The sequence below is a fragment of the Chaetura pelagica genome, unplaced genomic scaffold, assembly GCF_000747805.2.
Source record: "Chaetura pelagica isolate M959 unplaced genomic scaffold, ChaPel_1.0 scaffold219, whole genome shotgun sequence".
Classification (NCBI taxonomy): Eukaryota; Metazoa; Chordata; class Aves; order Apodiformes; family Apodidae; genus Chaetura; species Chaetura pelagica.
In genome coordinates this window covers 3,431,952-3,450,315 of record NW_009954552.1, presented here as the reverse complement: position 1 = coordinate 3,450,315, position 18,364 = coordinate 3,431,952, and the positions used below count along the sequence as shown (strand labels likewise).

The 18,364-nt window shown below is 38.7% G+C and overlaps 1 protein-coding gene across 1 annotated transcript in view; it reads left to right on the top strand.

Annotated features, from left to right (window-relative positions):
• TRIO (trio Rho guanine nucleotide exchange factor) overlaps nucleotides 1-18,364 on the top strand; it is a 180,804-nt gene that overhangs the window by 10,227 nt on the left and 152,213 nt on the right. The window contains exons 5-7 of the mRNA XM_010005090.1: nucleotides 1,202-1,324; nucleotides 12,070-12,261; nucleotides 15,710-15,841. Of these exons, the coding sequence (XP_010003392.1) occupies nucleotides 1,202-1,324; nucleotides 12,070-12,261; nucleotides 15,710-15,841 (447 nt within the window). The remainder of the gene's footprint in view (nucleotides 1-1,201; nucleotides 1,325-12,069; nucleotides 12,262-15,709; nucleotides 15,842-18,364) is intronic.

Below are 18,364 nucleotides of genomic sequence, written 5' to 3'. Positions count from 1 at the left end.
GTTCAGCAGAGAAGAAGGAAGAGAAGTGAGGTCAGAGGGAATCACATTGTAGGTATTTGAATGTAGCAAAGTCAGACTACCTGGAGAAAGGTAGTCACAAGCATGATCATTGTCTGTTTTGAATAATCTTCTATCACATCTTCACTGTAGTCTAGATAAGAAACTGAAAATTTTAGAAGTATGTGATCAGCTGTCCCAGGTGTCTAAGCTCTTGAAACTTTCTCTTGTTTACAGTCCTATATTGTAGTAAGTTTGTCAGGTACCTAGGTGGAATAATGGATTTGTTAATATTGCTCTGTTAGCCAGCATATTCTAAAAGATCTTTAAGTGAGTGCTTACTGCTCATTGCTGCAATTTTTTTCTGAACAATCTTTTTCATCTTATCAGAGAGTAGGTGGGTCTCAGAGAGTAGGTGGGTCTTTTGAGCTGAGATATAGCAAAGATTTCAAGACCATTGTGGGAGGGGTGGGTGTTCAAATTTACATTTTGTTGTGTTGCTTCATCATGGAAAACTTTGTCTTGCAGTGCCACTGTGTGCCTCAGTTGATGGTCATTGCCAGATAAGATCTTTCCTAAAATTTGTTTGAATATTAAAACACTTATTTTTAAACAAAACATATTTAAAGATTATGTTTACACTTATCTGGAAGAAGTTAACGTGTAACTCTCTGCTCAAGTATCAGTTTTTAAATCTGTTTAGCAACACAAAAGTTGTTTTCAAATCTGTAAAGTAACAAAATAAGAATATCAAACTTGCTGCTAAAGTACTTGATCAGCAAGAATTAATTTATATTTAATTTTCATTAGTTGCCATTTTCCTTCTAAATTACTATAGTGCTGACATCATGAAATGCTGACACCAGAGAAAGTATAAGCTTGGTAACTCAGGGCTGTGCTCCAGGCCTGTTTGTTTGCTTCTTTGTAGTAACAAAGTTTATTACTTTATGATTATGAATTTTCTGTCGCTTGCTGAGTTAAACACCTATAGTAAAGATTTAAGAACCTCAGCTGTTTAGTGCAAAAAGTCAGATTTTGGCAATGATTTTGTTAAAATGTAGGGTAACTTAAAATAGAACATCAGTGTTAATTTTCATGCCCTTAAACTCTTTCTTCTGCATTCACCAATTTCTTATGTTACTTATCTATGATTTCTGCCATAACAAATTAGTGATTATTTTCTTTCCTTAATATTTTCTTATAGATGTTTGACTGGATCACACACAACAAAGGTCTGTTTCTGAACAGCTACACAGAGATTGGAACTAGTCACCCCCACGCGATGGAGCTTCAGACGCAGCACAGTCACTTTGCAATGAACTGTATGGTAAGAGCAGGCCTCACTTCACAGCAATGACACGTTGTCTGTTTGCTCTCTGTTGTGGTAGAACTAGTAAATCATACACATCAGTAATTCCTTCTGTTGCAAGTAGTGCAAATTTGTATTTGAGCAGTAAAATTGTACAACACAAAGGAGGAACACAAGGGGTAGCCAAGTACAGAGAGTACTGTGATCAGCTAACAACATTATTTTGACCAATGGAAGTATTCAGCACAGCCTCAGCACTTCTCAGTTATAATCATCCAGACTTCTAAAACCTGGCATGTTTGTTTGAATACTGCTTTGAGTCTTATAGGAAATTTCAGGGAATCCTGTGTGATAGGGAATTTGATGCTCTGTATGGGAAAAACTAACTTTCAGTATCTTCTGAATGGATTGCAACTCAGCAAAAAGTTCTAAGTAGTAGTGATGAACAGCTCAGCCTGCTGTAGTAATTTTCCATATTTTTAAGAAGACACACTTCTCACTTCTGGCACAGTAGATGGAGCCAAAAACAGAATGATTTTGTCAAATATGATCTTCTCATGACCTATCAGTAAGCTGCAATTAAAACTTTTAGTTGTAAGTGGCAGTGAGTGAAAGCTGCTTATTTTCAGTTTCATTGATTCCTGTTTGGACATGGGGACTAAATTCTCAAGTACATTTTAGGTCCTTTTCACTAAGAGGATTGGAGGTGTTTAAGTAACTTTGGGAATCTGGGCCTAAATCCAGTCCCTGTCTGTCAGCTCAATGAAGGAACAACACTACCAGTCTTGTTAGAAATTAACATCCTTGGCAGTCCAAGGATGGGAATTGAATTTAAGTATAGTTGAAACAATCAACTCTTGCAAGAGGGTGTTTTTGTAGGACAGAACTAGTCATTTTGGAAAGAGAAAGTGGCAAAGTAAACTTAGCTAGCTTATGTGACTTGCTAAAATAATGGAAGGACTAGTAAAGCAGTTCTTCTGTATGGTATAGCTAGAGTTAAGCGAATAGAAGATACAAGTACAGAAAGTACATTTTCCTCTTCTGCAACTCAGCTATGTTTGCAAAAGTTAAAAAAATATAAATTAGTATGAAGTTTATGAAAAGAGTAAAGCAAATGCTGGGCAACATTGTAATTAAGTTACGTGACATCATATATGAATGTAACTTTGACCACTAGGTTTGGAAGGTGCAGATTCACTCCATGCGCACAGAAAGTTGCTCCTTTATGGAGTACCTCGTTGTTACTCATTGTTTAGCATATGAAGTAGAGCACAAAAAAACTCTCAGAAGGACAATAGTTGTCATTGATGCAAGATGACTTTTGGAACTCAGTAATTTTGGGTGGCATTCTAGGCAATTCTTGGGCTTGTACTCTAAAGGTTAAATTCTTCTGTCAGCCTGGCCTGGTATTAGTCACTGTTGTCCTCTTTTCTTCAGATTGGATGACCTCCCCACACACACACTTTCATACTGTTCAGAAGCTATCAACAGTAGGAAGCACTTGAGCAGTGTAGCGTAATCCCTCCTGCTGTTTTTGCTGTTAATCTCTGTTTTGACTGTAGTAGTCAAATGCATTTATTACAGAGGACTTTCACTCAGCTTGTACAATGATTTCTTGAAGCATGTAAGGAGCAGCTTAAACTTGGGGCAAATTAAACTGTCTTAAGTATTCAAGAGGGGAAAAACACTGCAGTTTTTCAATATGTTTCTGTAGCATAGCTCCCCCTGAAAAAGTGGTTCTTTGGCACAGAATAGGAAAATACAAATTCAAAATAACCAGTCTTTGGTTTTGATTTAAGCAGTGTTCAGATCTTCTGAGTTTTGTTTGGTTAAGTGTCAAAAGCCTTACATGTAGATTTGGGGGAAAGATTATACCTAATATGACATAAAAAATTATGTGAGCTGATTTAATTTTGACAGGTCTTATTTTTAATTATCTTTTAACTGGAAAAATGTTGAGCAATCTTAACTCCTGCAAGCTTATTCACTTGAGCTCTCTTCATATATAATCTATGCTAAACAAGCTACTGCTTGTTCACTGTTCCTGTCAGTGTGACTCTTCAGAGTCAAATGTTAAACTGTTAAATCAGAGTTGATTTAACATCTCTTGCAAAAATGCTCTAACATTAAAGATGGAATTTGACTGTTAACCCATCAACAACTGTGCACATTTATTCAGTTGGATGGGGTTGAGAAAGGAAGAATGGCAACTATATGTTAGGTTTGTTATATGCAGGAGATTTTGAAGGCTTTTCATTGTAACCCAAATTGGACCTTAATACATCTTACTTTCCAGGCAGTTCCTTAGGCTCACATTAGGTGGGGAAGGGCTGTTCAAAGGGTAAATGCTGCACAAGCAGCTAAATTCAACCTCTTGCACTTGCTCACATCTTAACCCTGGTAATTGATGTTGCAGCTGCTTTTCCCAATGCACTGTGGTTGCCACAGGGCACATGTTCCCTTCACAGCAGGTGCTATCTTCTGACAGTAGCTGGCTCTTCCATCTCCCCTTCTTTCCCAAGTAACAGCTCTGCTTTCTGAGAGGTGCAGGAGGGCAACTTCTCCAGCTGCTTATGCCAAACTTGGGTGAGAGCAAGTGGCAGCCTGTGGGAGAGATGCCAAAATTTTAAACTGGTCTTCTGAAATGAGCCACCTGGATGTAAACTATTGTGAAAGCTACTTAATTCCTGATCTGTTTACATCAAGGATGAAGAGGCTTTGCTCAATATTTCTTTTTTTCCTTGTAATGTCACTTTTAGAGTCTGATTTTCAGTATTGCAGCGCAAAGTAGTTGGAAGTTTAAACCAAATGTTATAAAACAAAAAGATGAAGAATACATTGGGGGAGGAGATTTAACTGTATGTTCAGCAGTTTAATTAGCAAGCAATAAGTTTAGGAATCTCGTATACTCAATGTAGGTAGGCTGATGTGGTTGTACTTCATAGAATCATAGAGTGGTAGGTTGGAAGGGATCTCTTGGATGACCTCGTCCAACCTTTTTAGGTAATACTATAGTTTGTATGAGATGGCTCAGCACCCTGTCAAGCTGAGACTTAAAACTGTCCAATGTGGTGAAATCTACTGCTTCCCCTGTGAGATTATTCCAATGTTTGCCCTCATTGTGAAAAATGTACCTCTTGTGTCCAATTTCAATCTCCGCAGGAGCAACTTGTGCCCGTTAGTCCTTGTCTTTTCCATGTGACTCCTTGTAAAAAGGGTCTCCATCTTCTTGGTAGCCACCCTTTAAGTACTGGAACATTGTAATAATGTCTCCCCAAAGCCTTCTTTTCTTAAGGCTGAACAAACCCAGTTTTCTCAGCCTCTCCTCATATGGCAGGGTCTTCAGTTCTCTGATCATCCTTGTGGCCTTTCTCTGGACCCCCTCCAACCTGTCCACATCCTTTTTGTAGAGCAGGGACCGAAACTGAACACAATACTCCAGGTATGGTCTGAAAAGCACCGAGTAGAGTGGTATGAAGATGACTTTATCTCTGCTGGTGATGTCCTTGTTGATGCAGCCCAGCATCCTGTTGGCTTTCTTTGCTGCTGCAGCACACTGTTCACTCACTTATGTTGAGCCTGTTCTCCACCAAGACCCCCTTGTCCCTTTCCACAGGGCTGCTCTCCAGCCACGTGGATCCCAGTCTGAACTGCATTCCTTGGTTAAGAGTTCCCACGTGCAAGACCTTACTCTTCTCCCTGTCAAACTTCATAAGGTTCCTGCTAGCCAACTCCTCCAGTCTGTCTAGGTCATCCTAGAGGGTGGCTTTCCCTCCTGGAGTGTCAACCTCTCCTCTCGGTGTCATCAGCAAACTTCATCAGAGTGCTCTTGATCCCAATATCCAGGTCATGTACGAAAATGTATCAAAAGCCTTGGAGAAGTCCAGGTAGACTGTGTAGTTGAAGTACTTGAAGGTAACAGGAATAAGTTTGTGAAAGTGTAAAGCTTGATACACAGGCTGGTTCTCATTACAGTGAAACTGTTGGAGAGAGAAGCTGGATAGGTGCAGTGATGCACATTGGACATGTTTGGTTATCAACACTTACCGCAAAGGGTGATGTGGCTAGAAGGGATAAATGAGAATTCATGCGTGCAGCTGTAGATATGTGACCTGCTACTACCAAATTGAAGAGGCTGTCCGCTGATAAATGTCAAGGCTGTGTCTTTATAGGGTAAATAAATGAGGGGGGAAAAAACGATACTCCTCTGTAAAAATTAGGATGGATTTTCAGCACCATTTAACAGGCCTGCTTTTAGCAACAGTAAATCACTGTTGTTAAGTTGTGAGATTTTTGCGAGTTAAGCAATACTTGGTTTCAGCTGGAAGTTCCTCTTTGGGTGACTAAACCAAAGCTTCAGTTCTCAAAATAAGTTTTTAATACCTTTTAAGGGAGAAAATTGCAAATAAGGCATCATAGGAGTTGTAAATACAAAAAAAAAAATATCTGTCAAGTTTTCAGAGAGCAAAAACAAAGTACCCATGATTACGTGATTAGTCAGTCTTGCACGCAAGAATGTAAGAGACTGATTGTAAGTCTGATGCCTGCTGGGACACAAGGGAAACAAAAGTAGTCATGTGAAATATGGATGGAAGTTGTTACCAACTTGAGTATTTTCTGCTACTCTTGTTGCTGGAGCAAATGGCCTTTCTTTCATTACAGCTTAACTGTGCCCCTCACTGCACTGGTGAGGGTCAAAATGATTGGGACGTGATGTCAGCAAAAGGAAACTTTCTTTGAAGAAAGCTGACACTGGCTACTATTAAAGAGGGTGCTATGACTACATCTTGTCTTGGGGCTGATAGGTCCATCAATAGAAGCTGTGCTTATTAACCATAATCCAGAAAGTCCTGTGTCAATTTTAAGCATATCAATAACTTGCTTAATGTTCTCAGAATAGCCTGTTTGCATATACTAAATGACTTTATCAAGATAGTAATAAAATAAGTACTGTAATCAAAAAATGGAGTGCCAGAGATGAGTACTGGTGAGAGCTTCAGGAACTTAAAAGTATTAAAATAATACTTGAATTTCACTGGGTTTTTTGAGTTAAAAGATACAAACATGACTTACGTGGCTTGGCTTGCTCAAATCCATCCACAGGGACTGGTTCAAATGAGAATAAGATGATCAGGTGAGGTAAAATCAGCTTAGCTGACAGCTAGTGTGACTTTTTCTCTTCCTTTGTACTACTGATATATGTCACTCTTGATGTTATTTTTATTTTAAATTAAAAAGAAATTATTTACATTATTTTAAAATATTTTTGTAACCATACAGAGTTGTCACTTGAGATAGGCTTAAGCACTGTGTGAATTCTAGACTGCCTTGCCTCCTCTGAGACTTCAGCAAATGAGAGCAAGACCACAGGCTCTGAATTGTGCATTCGTTCTCAGATTTCTTTGAAATGCACATTTTTCACAAAAGACTTTGTGCAGAATGGTGAACAGTAGTGAACTTACTCTTTTGTCTTGGGGACACACACATACCCACTCCCTGTTTCATGTATTTTTGGTGGGTTTTTAATTTTTTTTAAAACTAACATCGCTCAGACAGGACTTTCCGTAAAAATAAATAAATAAAAGCTAATTGGTAAAATCCATCATTTTTCCAACCAATCTAACATCTCTAATAGACAACATAAAGACTCTAAATGGGGATGGGGCAGTAGAGGAGGTGAAATATTCCATCAAGTTTTTGCTAGTTCTGAATAATCTTAGTTTAAGCAAAACATGAATTTGTGATGTTCCTGAAGTTCAGGGAATGCACAGCTGTGGATCCTGGTCAGACTGGGAAGGATGTTTTGTGAGTGCATATCCAGAAGGGAATCTTTCTCATGCCATCGTAGTTAATGCTTAGACACAATATCTGCATGCCACCAACCTACTGCTGCTGGGAACTCTGATGTCAACAAGATGAAATATAATAGGCTACATGTACAGCCCTTAAGAAGGAAGAAGCAAATAAACAGCTTTTAAAAAGCAATGAGCTGGTGAGATGTTGATATGGCAAAAAGTATGTTCATGGCAGTCATAAACTAAAGGAACAGACAGTGAAACTACTGTGAAGAAACGCATCTGATTTCACTCTGATACTTATTGGGGGTGCTGAACTTCAGATTTCTAAAGAAATTGCTCTGATTCAGTTGGTCGTACTAGAGAACTACATCCAGTTGTGTCCCATACTTACTGTTGTAATGGAGAACATCGAGATGAAAATCATGTGACTGTAAGGGGAGACTGAAGGCATGGGCATTTACTATGATAAAGCAAAGGTAAGTGAAAAGAGAGTAAAGAAGGCAGTGTTGGAATATGGAGTATTGTAGTAAGATTCCTTAGGCTCACCATGAAAAATGTAGAAAAGACAGATGATAAATTTGAAGAGAAAGGGAATGAAATAAAAATATTTGGCTTCTTCCAGTGCTGACAGCAATGGTTAAATAGTTACCTGAGAATATTTTTAGGATCCTTGTATAGTTGAAGAACAGGTTAAACGCTTTCCTTAATTGTAGTCTGGATGTTGCTGAGTTTGTTTTGGATTTTTTTCAAGGGAAGAGATCAGGTGATACCTTTAGTTGTTATGCAGTGCTCATCTTTGAAGTTTGGATTCCCAAGTGAGAGTTCTACTATTGCTGTAAGAGTGGGAATAGAAGAGATATTAGAAAACATTTAAATCATTAAAGCAGGTGTTATTTCAAACACTAATTCTACACCTTGTCTTGTTGGCCAGTTGTGTGTGAAGTGGCAGATGATTTGGAAAATACATTGCTAAAATATTTTCATCACAGATTAATAGTTCAAACTTAGTGCAGTTTATATGGAGGTGCCAGTTATGATGCTTAGGGACCTAAGCATCACTGATGTGTGTGGGGTTTTTTAACACTGGATGCATAACAGTCAGAATCACAGAATCTTAGGGGTTGGAAAGGACCTTGAAAGATCATCCAGTCCAACCCCTCTGCCAGAGCAGGGTCACCCAGACTACATCACACAGGAACGTGTCCAGGCGGGTTTTGAATGTCTCCAGGGAAGGAGACTCCACAACCTCTCTGGGCAGCCTGTTCCAGTGCTCTGTCACTCTCACAGGAAAGAAGTTTTTTCTGATGTTTACGAGTATGAAAAACTGTGTCAGAAAACTTACTATTTGAAATCTTAGAGCTAAACAAACATTTTCTATATGGGTTTGGAAAAATCAGGAAATAAAATAGAGACTTCAGGGCATCTGCCATCTTTATTTTGTACTGAGTGCGATAGAAGTTCAGTTCAGCTGGCAGACTGTCACCTGTACTTTCCCCTGTGTACTTGCCTTTTGGGCACACACCAAAGAATGACACAGTGCACTGCAGCTTGTATTAGGCTATTCAGCTGTGTTGCCTTTCTGGGCAATGCTTTTGTAGATGTACACTGCCTTTACAGAATAATTCTGCCATAAGGAGCTTTCCAAATACTGTAAGGTGTATTTTCAGCTTCTGGATAAAGGGCATTGTGAGAGAAAATAATAGTATAAAGTACATGCATATACTCACTATATGTATTGTAATGCAGTAACTTGAATTGTTCCCTTTTTAGTTTTGTTAAAATAGTCATGTGTAACACAATGAAAGAAATGGAGTATCCCTTCGGCCTTTCACTGTTCAGACAGCTGATACACATTTAGAAGCTGCAGATGTTTCATGCAGATTCATAGGATGTAAATGAGATGGCTGAACAAGTCTTTAACCATTATTACCAGATAGCTGTTGCTTCTTTAACTAAAACGAGGATGTAAATGTAATGAATAAGATGTCAGTCCTTAGGAATGAGCACCAGCTCACTTGGAACAGTGCTTCTCAAGCAGTGCAGAAAATGGGCATTTGTCATATAATAATGACTCTGGACCTGCCTGGTTTGTTTTAGAAAATTGAACAAAATTTGTTAACCTTCAAGAATCAGTTAGATAATCCAGTTGTAGTGAGTTAGAATTTGAGATTATTTTCCTTCTTAACTAAATCTGTCTCTTCTGGTTTATTGCATTCTAAAATACCAAAACTTCAACCGTTACTAGATATATTAGGTGGTGAGGGGTAGGATAGTGCTGAGGAAAGGTTGAGATTGTTTCAGGATTTTTTTTCGAGTAAAGTATTTGTATACATAGCTTGGAACATGTTCAACTGTCAGCGTATTAATTCATATTCATACTGCTACAGGGGGTATTCCTCTACACTTGTGAAGCCAGATTGCCATGGGAAAATGAATGCATTTTAACCACAGCTTAGTTCTGATTTGTTTACCTTCACATTTATGTTGCCCTATCCTTCATATTTAGCTGACATTCCAGAATTGCCAAGATTCCTTCATTATGATACACAAACAGTTCAAATGGCAGTCTAATACGGCCTTCATTCTTTTCTCTTTTTGGCACATATTTTTTTCATACCACTGTGAAGACTGTGTGCTTACTTTCTGGGTTAATTTAGCAGTTGTGTATTTATGCCACATACACTTTATTAGGCCTAAATGCTCTGTCTTTTTTCATATTTGTTTGAAATAGCAGTTCTTTTCTTTTCCAGTTGTTCAGCAGTGCTTTAGAGGAGAGCAGAGATGTGTGGGGTAATTTAAAAAATGAAAAGATAGTATGTTGCAGGAAAGAAAAACAGACAAAATGATACTGCTTTTCTCAGTGTATTAGGTGGATCAACTGAGGTTTAGGCTGTCAGGTATATTCCCACATGCATACAGTTATAATTAATAGAGACCTGTGCCAGTTACTGCTCTAATGAGTCCATACAGTGAATCCTGGAGGAACTGCAACACTTGCTCCAGCCAGTCAGTGTCAGACTCCAGGCAGGGGCTCAGTGCCAAGAGGTAATGGTTCCACCTCAGATCCTCAGTGTCTGTGTGGTATTGGGTGTCCACCTGCCAGTGTCCTCGCCTAACCATCTCTCTCAGTAGCAAGGGTATAGCCAGATTTTACCATGGGCTGCCCATCACATCTCTCAACAGTAATATAACCATGCAGTTTTCCAGCAATTTCAGGGTTTGTTCTTCTGTCATTTGTTGATTCCTGGCCTTTTACTGAGCCTCATTGCAGTCAATTCTGCCCCCCCGGTTCACTGGGCTCAGTTCCTCAACCCTTGATTGGGGAAGGTTGCAATGCTGCCGCTGACAGGTGGCTGACTGCTTCTTGGCATTTCCTGCATCCTGGCATTCTAGAAAGTCCTCCAGCATGACTACATGGCTCCAGAGGCAATAGTCAAGGACATGGGAGCCCAGGTGGTTTTGTTTTCAGTCTTTCTGGTGAGAGGGTAGATAGATGCTGCAGATCAACAACTGTTTACACAGCTCCTGTTGGCAGCCATGGAACCCTCTCTCCTGAGGATCAAGGATTGCTGTTCAGTTAAGTGGGACAGAAATATCTTTCCCAGCAGGCTAAATAACTTGATACAGAGAGCTTTTGGGTAAGAATGATGGGAGAGGAATAAAAGGACCAACAGTCAAGTGAGAGGTGGTGGACTGGGTTGGCAAGCAAAGGGTCTGCTGTTCTGTGAACAAAAGGGACCCTGTAATCAACAAAACAAGGCTGAACTGGGGTCTCTGTAAGTGTACACGCAGAAAGTTGGATGTGTCTACAGAGGACAGCATTGTGTGGAAAGCTCTCAGTCCCTTTCTAGGAAGCCACCATGACCAAGTTCTTCTCTGAAATACCTGTATGGCGGTCTTGTGTTGAGGCTGAGACAGCTGGAACAGGTTGCCCAGAGAGACTGTAGTCTCTCCATCATAGAAGGCTTTCAAAACCTCACTGGATATGACCCTGAGCAACCTGCTCTGATCGAACCTGCTTTGAGCAGGGTTGTAGGACTAGATGATCTCCATCCTCAACAGTTCTGTGATTCCAAGAACTTAATTCTAGATGTGTGACAGTCAGCCCAATGGAAATAAGTATCAACTCAGCATTATATATGTGTAGTTCTGGAAGAGCTACTCAGAAGCCTTTTGGTGGTGAAGTTATTCTTATGTCTAGCTTTGCAGGAATTAGAAAAACTTTATTGCTTCCTTTCAAAAAAATACTGTCTGTTTATACAGAATCAGAACAGGAACAGATTTTAGGCACTTTAGGCCAAAACACGTGAGGAAAAAGAGAAGAAAATTAGAGTGTCAGAGAGCCATTATTCAGTAATGCCAGTTTGCTAGAGAATCTTTCTGATCTTTAACCTCATTTGTCTATTTTAAGTGCCAGCTCTGAGGCAACATAGTGGTGGGAAAATAAAATCTAAAACTGTTTAACTACTTAGAACTCTTGAGTTCTTTATTTTGTTACTTAATAAGTAGAAATACTTCCATAAGTTGATGTAAAGATCTGTTGAGTGATGTTCCACATGTGCATGCCATAGATAGAGAAAGTGCTTACTAATTATACTTTGATTTTCCTATATGGGAAATGTTAACTTGAACCTCTGTGAACATTCCTACTGAGGCTGTTGCAAAATATGGTTAGCTTTTCTTCTTAATTGTAATAATGGTTTTTCATATAATTTGGCTTTGTTTAAGGTTACTGTTAACATTATCCTGAGATTCTCTGCTCATTTCAAGTTGTCCTTCTCCCTTGTCAATAATATAGACTGTTACATTATACACCAAGATTCCAAAGTTATGAATGCACAGACTTGGCAAATAAAACCAGTCGATTAAGCAGTACTATAATAAAAAAGAATTTTCTAGAAATACACCTCTGTATTTAAGTGGTCTGCTAACTTGCACTAACTGTTTCCCCTTTTCCTTCCACAGAATGTGTATGTAAACATAAACCGCATCATGTCAGTAGCAAATCGCCTGGTCGAGTCTGGCCATTATGCTTCACAGCAAATAAAACAGATTGCTAGTCAACTGGAGCAAGAATGGAAGGCATTTGCTGCAGCCTTGGATGAACGTAGCACATTACTGGATATGTCCTCCATCTTCCATCAGAAAGCTGAACAGGTTAGTGAAAGGGGAGGACACCAACAAAAGTTTCTGTGCTGGAATGGTAAATTGAACTGCTTGTTTTTCGTTTAGAAAGAAGTACAAGAGAGTGAGTGAAAAGGTCAGCAAGACAGCCAGAGGATTCACAGAACGCCAGGTTGGAAGAGACCTCAAGGGTCCAACCTTTCTAAGTAGGAGCAAGGTTTAGATGAGGCCCAGCAGTTGTTAAGCTGAGTCTTGAAAGTGTTAATTTCTGCTGATTTTCAAACAAATACTTGTTCTCCTCAGGGCAGCCTACTGCCCTTATATTCTCCACCCAATGCCTTGCCAATATCAATGCAAGATAAAACTTTGCCAGATTAGAAGTGTGAATCAAACTGAAGTGGACATAAATGCTTAACTATATTTCAACTGCTTAACTATATGTTTCAACTTCTAAGTTGAAAAAATGAAAGGGAAAAAATTAGTATAGTCAGTATTGATGTAATGCCTTTCCTACCTCCAGAAATCATTTGCTTCTTCTGTTGTCCTCACCACTCCACCCCAATCAATCCTTGAGTGTCAAGATTTATCTCATAGTAATTGCTTATAGAAAACTAATCCAAGCTGGCCTGAAAGTTGAGAAGTTAATTAACTGCCTTCTGAATCTGGAATTGTGGTGGGAGGTGTTTACTTAGTATCCCATAAGATATTCCTCCTATATTAAACAAAAATTTTAGCTTTAGGCCTATACCAATTATTTTAATTAAGCCATTAATTGTGTGTAACTGCCAGAGAAGAGGTATATGTCGGGGATAATGGGAATATTTATTTCTAAGTTAATAGTCTTGATGGTGAAAGAATGTTTTCCCCTCAAGGGAATTCAGTTCTGAAGGAGTTGCTGTGCATGTGTTGTTGAGTCACCCATTGATATTGTAGACTGTCTGCTCTGTACACATCTGGTGAACTTGGAGAGCAGAGCTTTTTGCATAGTTATGGCTGACTGAAGCTCTGGTGTGCTTTGTGGCTGCTGTAGATACTCTTATTTCCATTTCCCATGCTAAATTGGATTAAAAAAAAGTCTCATGTCTGATATAACTTTAATTTGGAATAAATGAAGGAACCATTTGGGAGTTGGTAACAGCAGAAACAGAAGTAGCACACTTCATTTTAAGATTTTTTTCTTATGTTTTCTACTACACAGATGTTCAACTTCATAAATGTCTACATATTAGAAATGTGATTTTATTAAGATGCAAATACACATTGCATTTTGTTATGTTAGTAGTGATGTGAGTTTTACTATCCTTAGGGCTTTTCAGGTGAAGTGTATATGCCACTACAATAAGTATTTTTAGAAGGTTTTACAGAAAAAACAAATAAGAAGGATAGGAAGTTCTGGTGTAAATGTCACCAATCAGCTTGAAGCATTTGCTAGTGTGGTACCTTATCAGTATTAATGCTTTTCTAAGTGCTTGGGTTATTTAGTTTTACAGTTAAGCACTGCCAGCCCTACATGTAGGAGTAAGATGGTGAACCATGAACAGATAGGCATGCCTTGACTCAATAGCTTTTCTTTTTAAGAAAATAATGTTCATCAGAAGTCAGTAAATTTTGTGTGCGTGCTGAGCATCTGTGATAAGGGTCGGTGCTAACCTTTAGCACTAAATGTAAGCGTAAACAGGAGGAAAGAGGAGGAGAGAATACAGTGGAGCATCTGTTGGGATTAATTTATTCTCTTTAATTGCTCCTTCTGCAGTTTTCATTTGATGATTAACTGTGATAGACTGTCATAGCTGCTTTGTAAAATACCTGGCTGTGATATATTAGCTGTTTCATTATCAGAAGAAAGTGAGTTCAAGGGAAGAGGGTTTGGAATGAGAGGAATGATCCCTTTAGAGGCTGCTGATGCTTAACCTATATAAGAAGATTATTAAAAAATAAGCAGCCAACTTAAAAACACACCTTTCTTGAACACATGTTCCTTTGTAAGTGACAGGTAAGTGCCGCTCCCTACTGTCGGACACAATGAAGACTGCAGGCAGCTATCACTGCCTGCTGACTGGTGCAAGAAATACAGCTCTTTGGTCCCACATGGAGCTTCTTTTAATGTTCAGTGTTTAATGTTAAGAGATTTTTTTAAATGTTCCTCGATGAAATGAGAATGAAATAATAAATCTTAGAGGTAAGTACTCTGTCACTCTTCTTTCCAGCTTGCAGACGATAATGGGGTACCAGAAATGGTCTGTGAATTACTTTTTTTCCTCAGAAGACTACATGTGCTCTAGGAATTAAGATACTTATAAGAGAAATGGCTTGGTCTCTAAAAATTTTTGTGAGGCTTGAGCTTGACATTAGTAGAGGACAAATTTAGTTTACAGATACCACGTGCTTGGCTGTCATAAGTTCAACAGCTATGAAAACTCCTAGAGAAACAGATTTGTTTATTTTCCTCTTTCCTAGCATAACAAAGGTATAAAATCCATGCCCCCTAGCTGTCAGAAATAAGTTGACAGAACTTCTGCTGTGCATACAGCTATGATGATAGTTTCTTGTCTGTCAAGACAGCCTAAGCTTCAGAGACAAATTGAATTGTCTGTTGAAGAGATTCTGTTGCAGTATCCTCAATTTCTTCTGAGAGGCTTGACTTGAGAAGCTGTGCTGACATAGCTGTGTGCTGAAAAATCAGTGTCAGTCCTAAGAGACACCCCACTTAAGTTGTAAATCCCTTACATTCTTGCTACTGTAGTACCTTGTCAAACGGGTGGTGCTTCTCTGTGTGTAGAAGTAAATGCTTTGGGGTCTGAGCCATGAATTTACTGTGCTCTAATACTGCTTTGCCTCCTTGATGATCTCTTTCCAGCAAAAGACAACTATGGAGTGTTTCAGTGAACAGTTCACCATTAATTCTATGTGTGTGTCTGTGCATGTGTGCATGCACTGGCAAAGTAACTTGGTTTTCTCTAAAGATTTTTAAAAGGTGAGGTGAGACTTTGATACCATGAACATCTGCACAGGTAAGAGTTGAGGGTCTGGACCTCGAAGTTTTAGCATATTTGGCCTTTTTGTATAGACAAGACCTTCATTGGCTTTTATGCATCTGAAGTGGTAGGTGCACAGTAAAGTAAATATTTTCTTAGCTGCAAAGTGAAGGAAAGGAGGAAGGGTAAACTTGGAGCATTAGTATTGCCAGCTGTTGAATTGGTTCTGAAGGCTGTCAACATACAGTTAAGCCTGCCTGTCTGTGAACAACTCAAAGAGTTCCATGTAACTAAAAGCACAAGTCTTGTCAAACTTGAATATTTGTTTCTATTCTGAAACAAGCTTTGTTTTGGTTAATTGAGAGAGAAATAGATTAAGCTTTTTTCCCTTAATAAAAGTCTTTTCAGTGGCTGTCATACAAATGTCAGTCCTTTCGTATATTATCAATGTGTGTGTACTTATTGATAGGACCCAAAATTAAGTAGAATTTCTTTCCCTGTTGCAGTACATGAGCAATGTGGACTCATGGTGTAAAGCCTGTGGTGAGGTGGAGCTTCCCTCAGAACTGCAAGATTTAGAAGATGCTATCCATCATCATCAAGGGATATATGAGCATATTACCTTGGCTTACTCTGAGGTAAATGTCTTGTTTATTTCTTAAGGTTGCTGATGCAGTAACATTGTGAAACGTTCAAGTTGGGTCATGAACTGACATCGCTTATTGCACAGTGCCTAAGTTGGAAAGTCAAGTACCACGCTTGTTTTTTAATTTGGTACACTGGACTTTACTACTGTTGTTCAAAAGTTAGTTTTAAGTCTTCCTTTTCATCTTCTGAAGAATTTTAAAAGCAAGATGGGACCATGTATGGTAGGTACTGTCACGGTTTCACTCAGGATCGTCAGTTAAACCGGTGACAATAATGCTCTTGATCCCTATTCCCTCCCACCCAGGAGGTGGTAAGAGAGAATAGATGAAGAAGAGACAGAATAAGGAGAGAGGCTTCTGGATTGAAAATTAAATTAGACAGCTTTAATTACATACTAATGATAAAAGAAAATATGTACAAATATACACAAATACATACAGAAATGTGCAAAACCCCTGTCACCTCCCACCCCCAGAAACTCCCACATCATTCTCCTCAGCAGTTCTGAAGTGTCCAGGAGCTGCCGGAGAGAGCGGCAGAGCAGACAGGAGCTGAGGAGAGAGTTACGAGGGTCAGGAATGCATGAGACAAGGGATCAATGGTAATGGATAGATGGAGTCCTCCCTGGGTGCCAACCATGGATGGAAGAGAAGACAATAAGAAGGACTTGACTTCAGTAATACCTGAATTTATAGATGGGATTGAATAATCTCTTTGGTCAATTTTGCCATCTGTCTGGTCTGCTTCTCCCTATGGGAGAGCTGTAGATACAACTCTTCTGCTCCTTTAGTGTCTGAAGCAGCAGATTAAATAAGTAAAGCAATGTGTCCTTGTTCTCTCAGCAGTAACTATAAACATTCAGGAATTATCAGTCCACTGGCTGGTAAGCTTGCTGAAAGAGAGTTCACTGAAGAAAAAAATCTGTAGAAGGAAAACTGGCTTCATCCTGGCTTAAACCAGGACAGGTACAAACAACCCATGCAGTGTACTAAGTATGTTTTAATTTACATTTGCATATTACTACGTTTTAATAACAGTATGATGCTATCATTTCAACACTTACTTGAAGGGAAGCTAGCAAGGTATTCTGTTGGCATGCATTGCTTTAAGTGTGTTTTGAAAATCCACCTCTGAAACTACCTCACAAAAAAGGCTTAAGCATCAAAGGACATCACTTGACAAGCCGGATGCCATATACTTAGTTCTGCCAACCTCAAAGACACCTGAATGAGCCACCATACCTATGTAGTCAGCATTTGTAAGGTTAGCATATTTTATCCTGCTGCTCTAATCTTGGATTTTGCATACAATGAAGTTAGTAATATTTCTTAGTAGTAGTAGTATTACTATTATTATCTTAGTAGTTAGTAGTATTTCTAATAGATGTATTTACAACTTAAGATAAAATGTTTATTCTGATGGTGGCCTAGAAAGCAATGACCAAAGCATCCGTAATTTTCTTCCAATACTGAGTTCTCTGATGTGCTCTCTTGAAGTGAGAAATCAAATGGGTATGGACTTCACTATTAGGTAACAGGTATTTTCTGTATTTCCAACTGAGCTTTTCTTGCTTTCTTTTGGCAGGGCTGTTCGCATCAGAGTGTAAAACTATTTTTACTGTTAAATTGGACTGATGTTATTCTGGATTAGATACAGTAGTTTCTGTTCTCATTAAAGTTGCATAGAAATATGCATTTGATTAAATAATGGTAAAAATTATCAGTGGATACAGTATATCTTAGACCACAGCTTGCACCTTCTTATAAAAGGAGGTCACATGGGACTGAAATAATGGTTGTGATTTATATGTTGCATTAAAGATAAAACTACTTTCTGATGAACTAGCTCTGTTTATGGGCAACTGAATCATAAGTCTGCTCATGTTTCATTTAGCAGTAAAGAAGAGTAAGATCAGTGCTGAAGATCAGTCCTATTGTTGGTCTATCAAAACTGGATTTTTTTTAAATACCTGTGACCTTAGGGCCTGTATAAACTTTATTATCGTGAGTCAGATTTCCAGAGTTCACATGAGTAGTTACTCTTTTGTGTAAAATACGCAGTATCCTCATTCCTGATGTATACCACCTTGCTACGGTAACTGATCTAATGACATACTGAAGCACACCTTTGATGATAAACCTTTTTGATCTTGCTACATACACCTGTTCTAGCTCATTCCTGAGAGCATGCTTTGTAGGAAGGTTTCTTCATTATAACGTCTTTTCAATGGGAGAATCCCTTTGTAAAACAAGGGACAGAGATGTAGAGCATGTTTGTAGTAGATATATAGAGATAAACTGAGAGGTCAGCATGAAGTAAAATGCTATGACTGTCTGGAATAATGATGATAAAGCATTGAAGTTACAACAATGTGAATTTTTGTTGCTTGATTTTGTTTGGTTTGGATTGGGTTTTTTGTGTTTTTTCATCAGAGATGTGACTGGATTAGAGTCTGCTGTTAAGTGCAAATAAGTACTGGAGATTACCATGTTAAATACTGTTTGCTTCCTGCT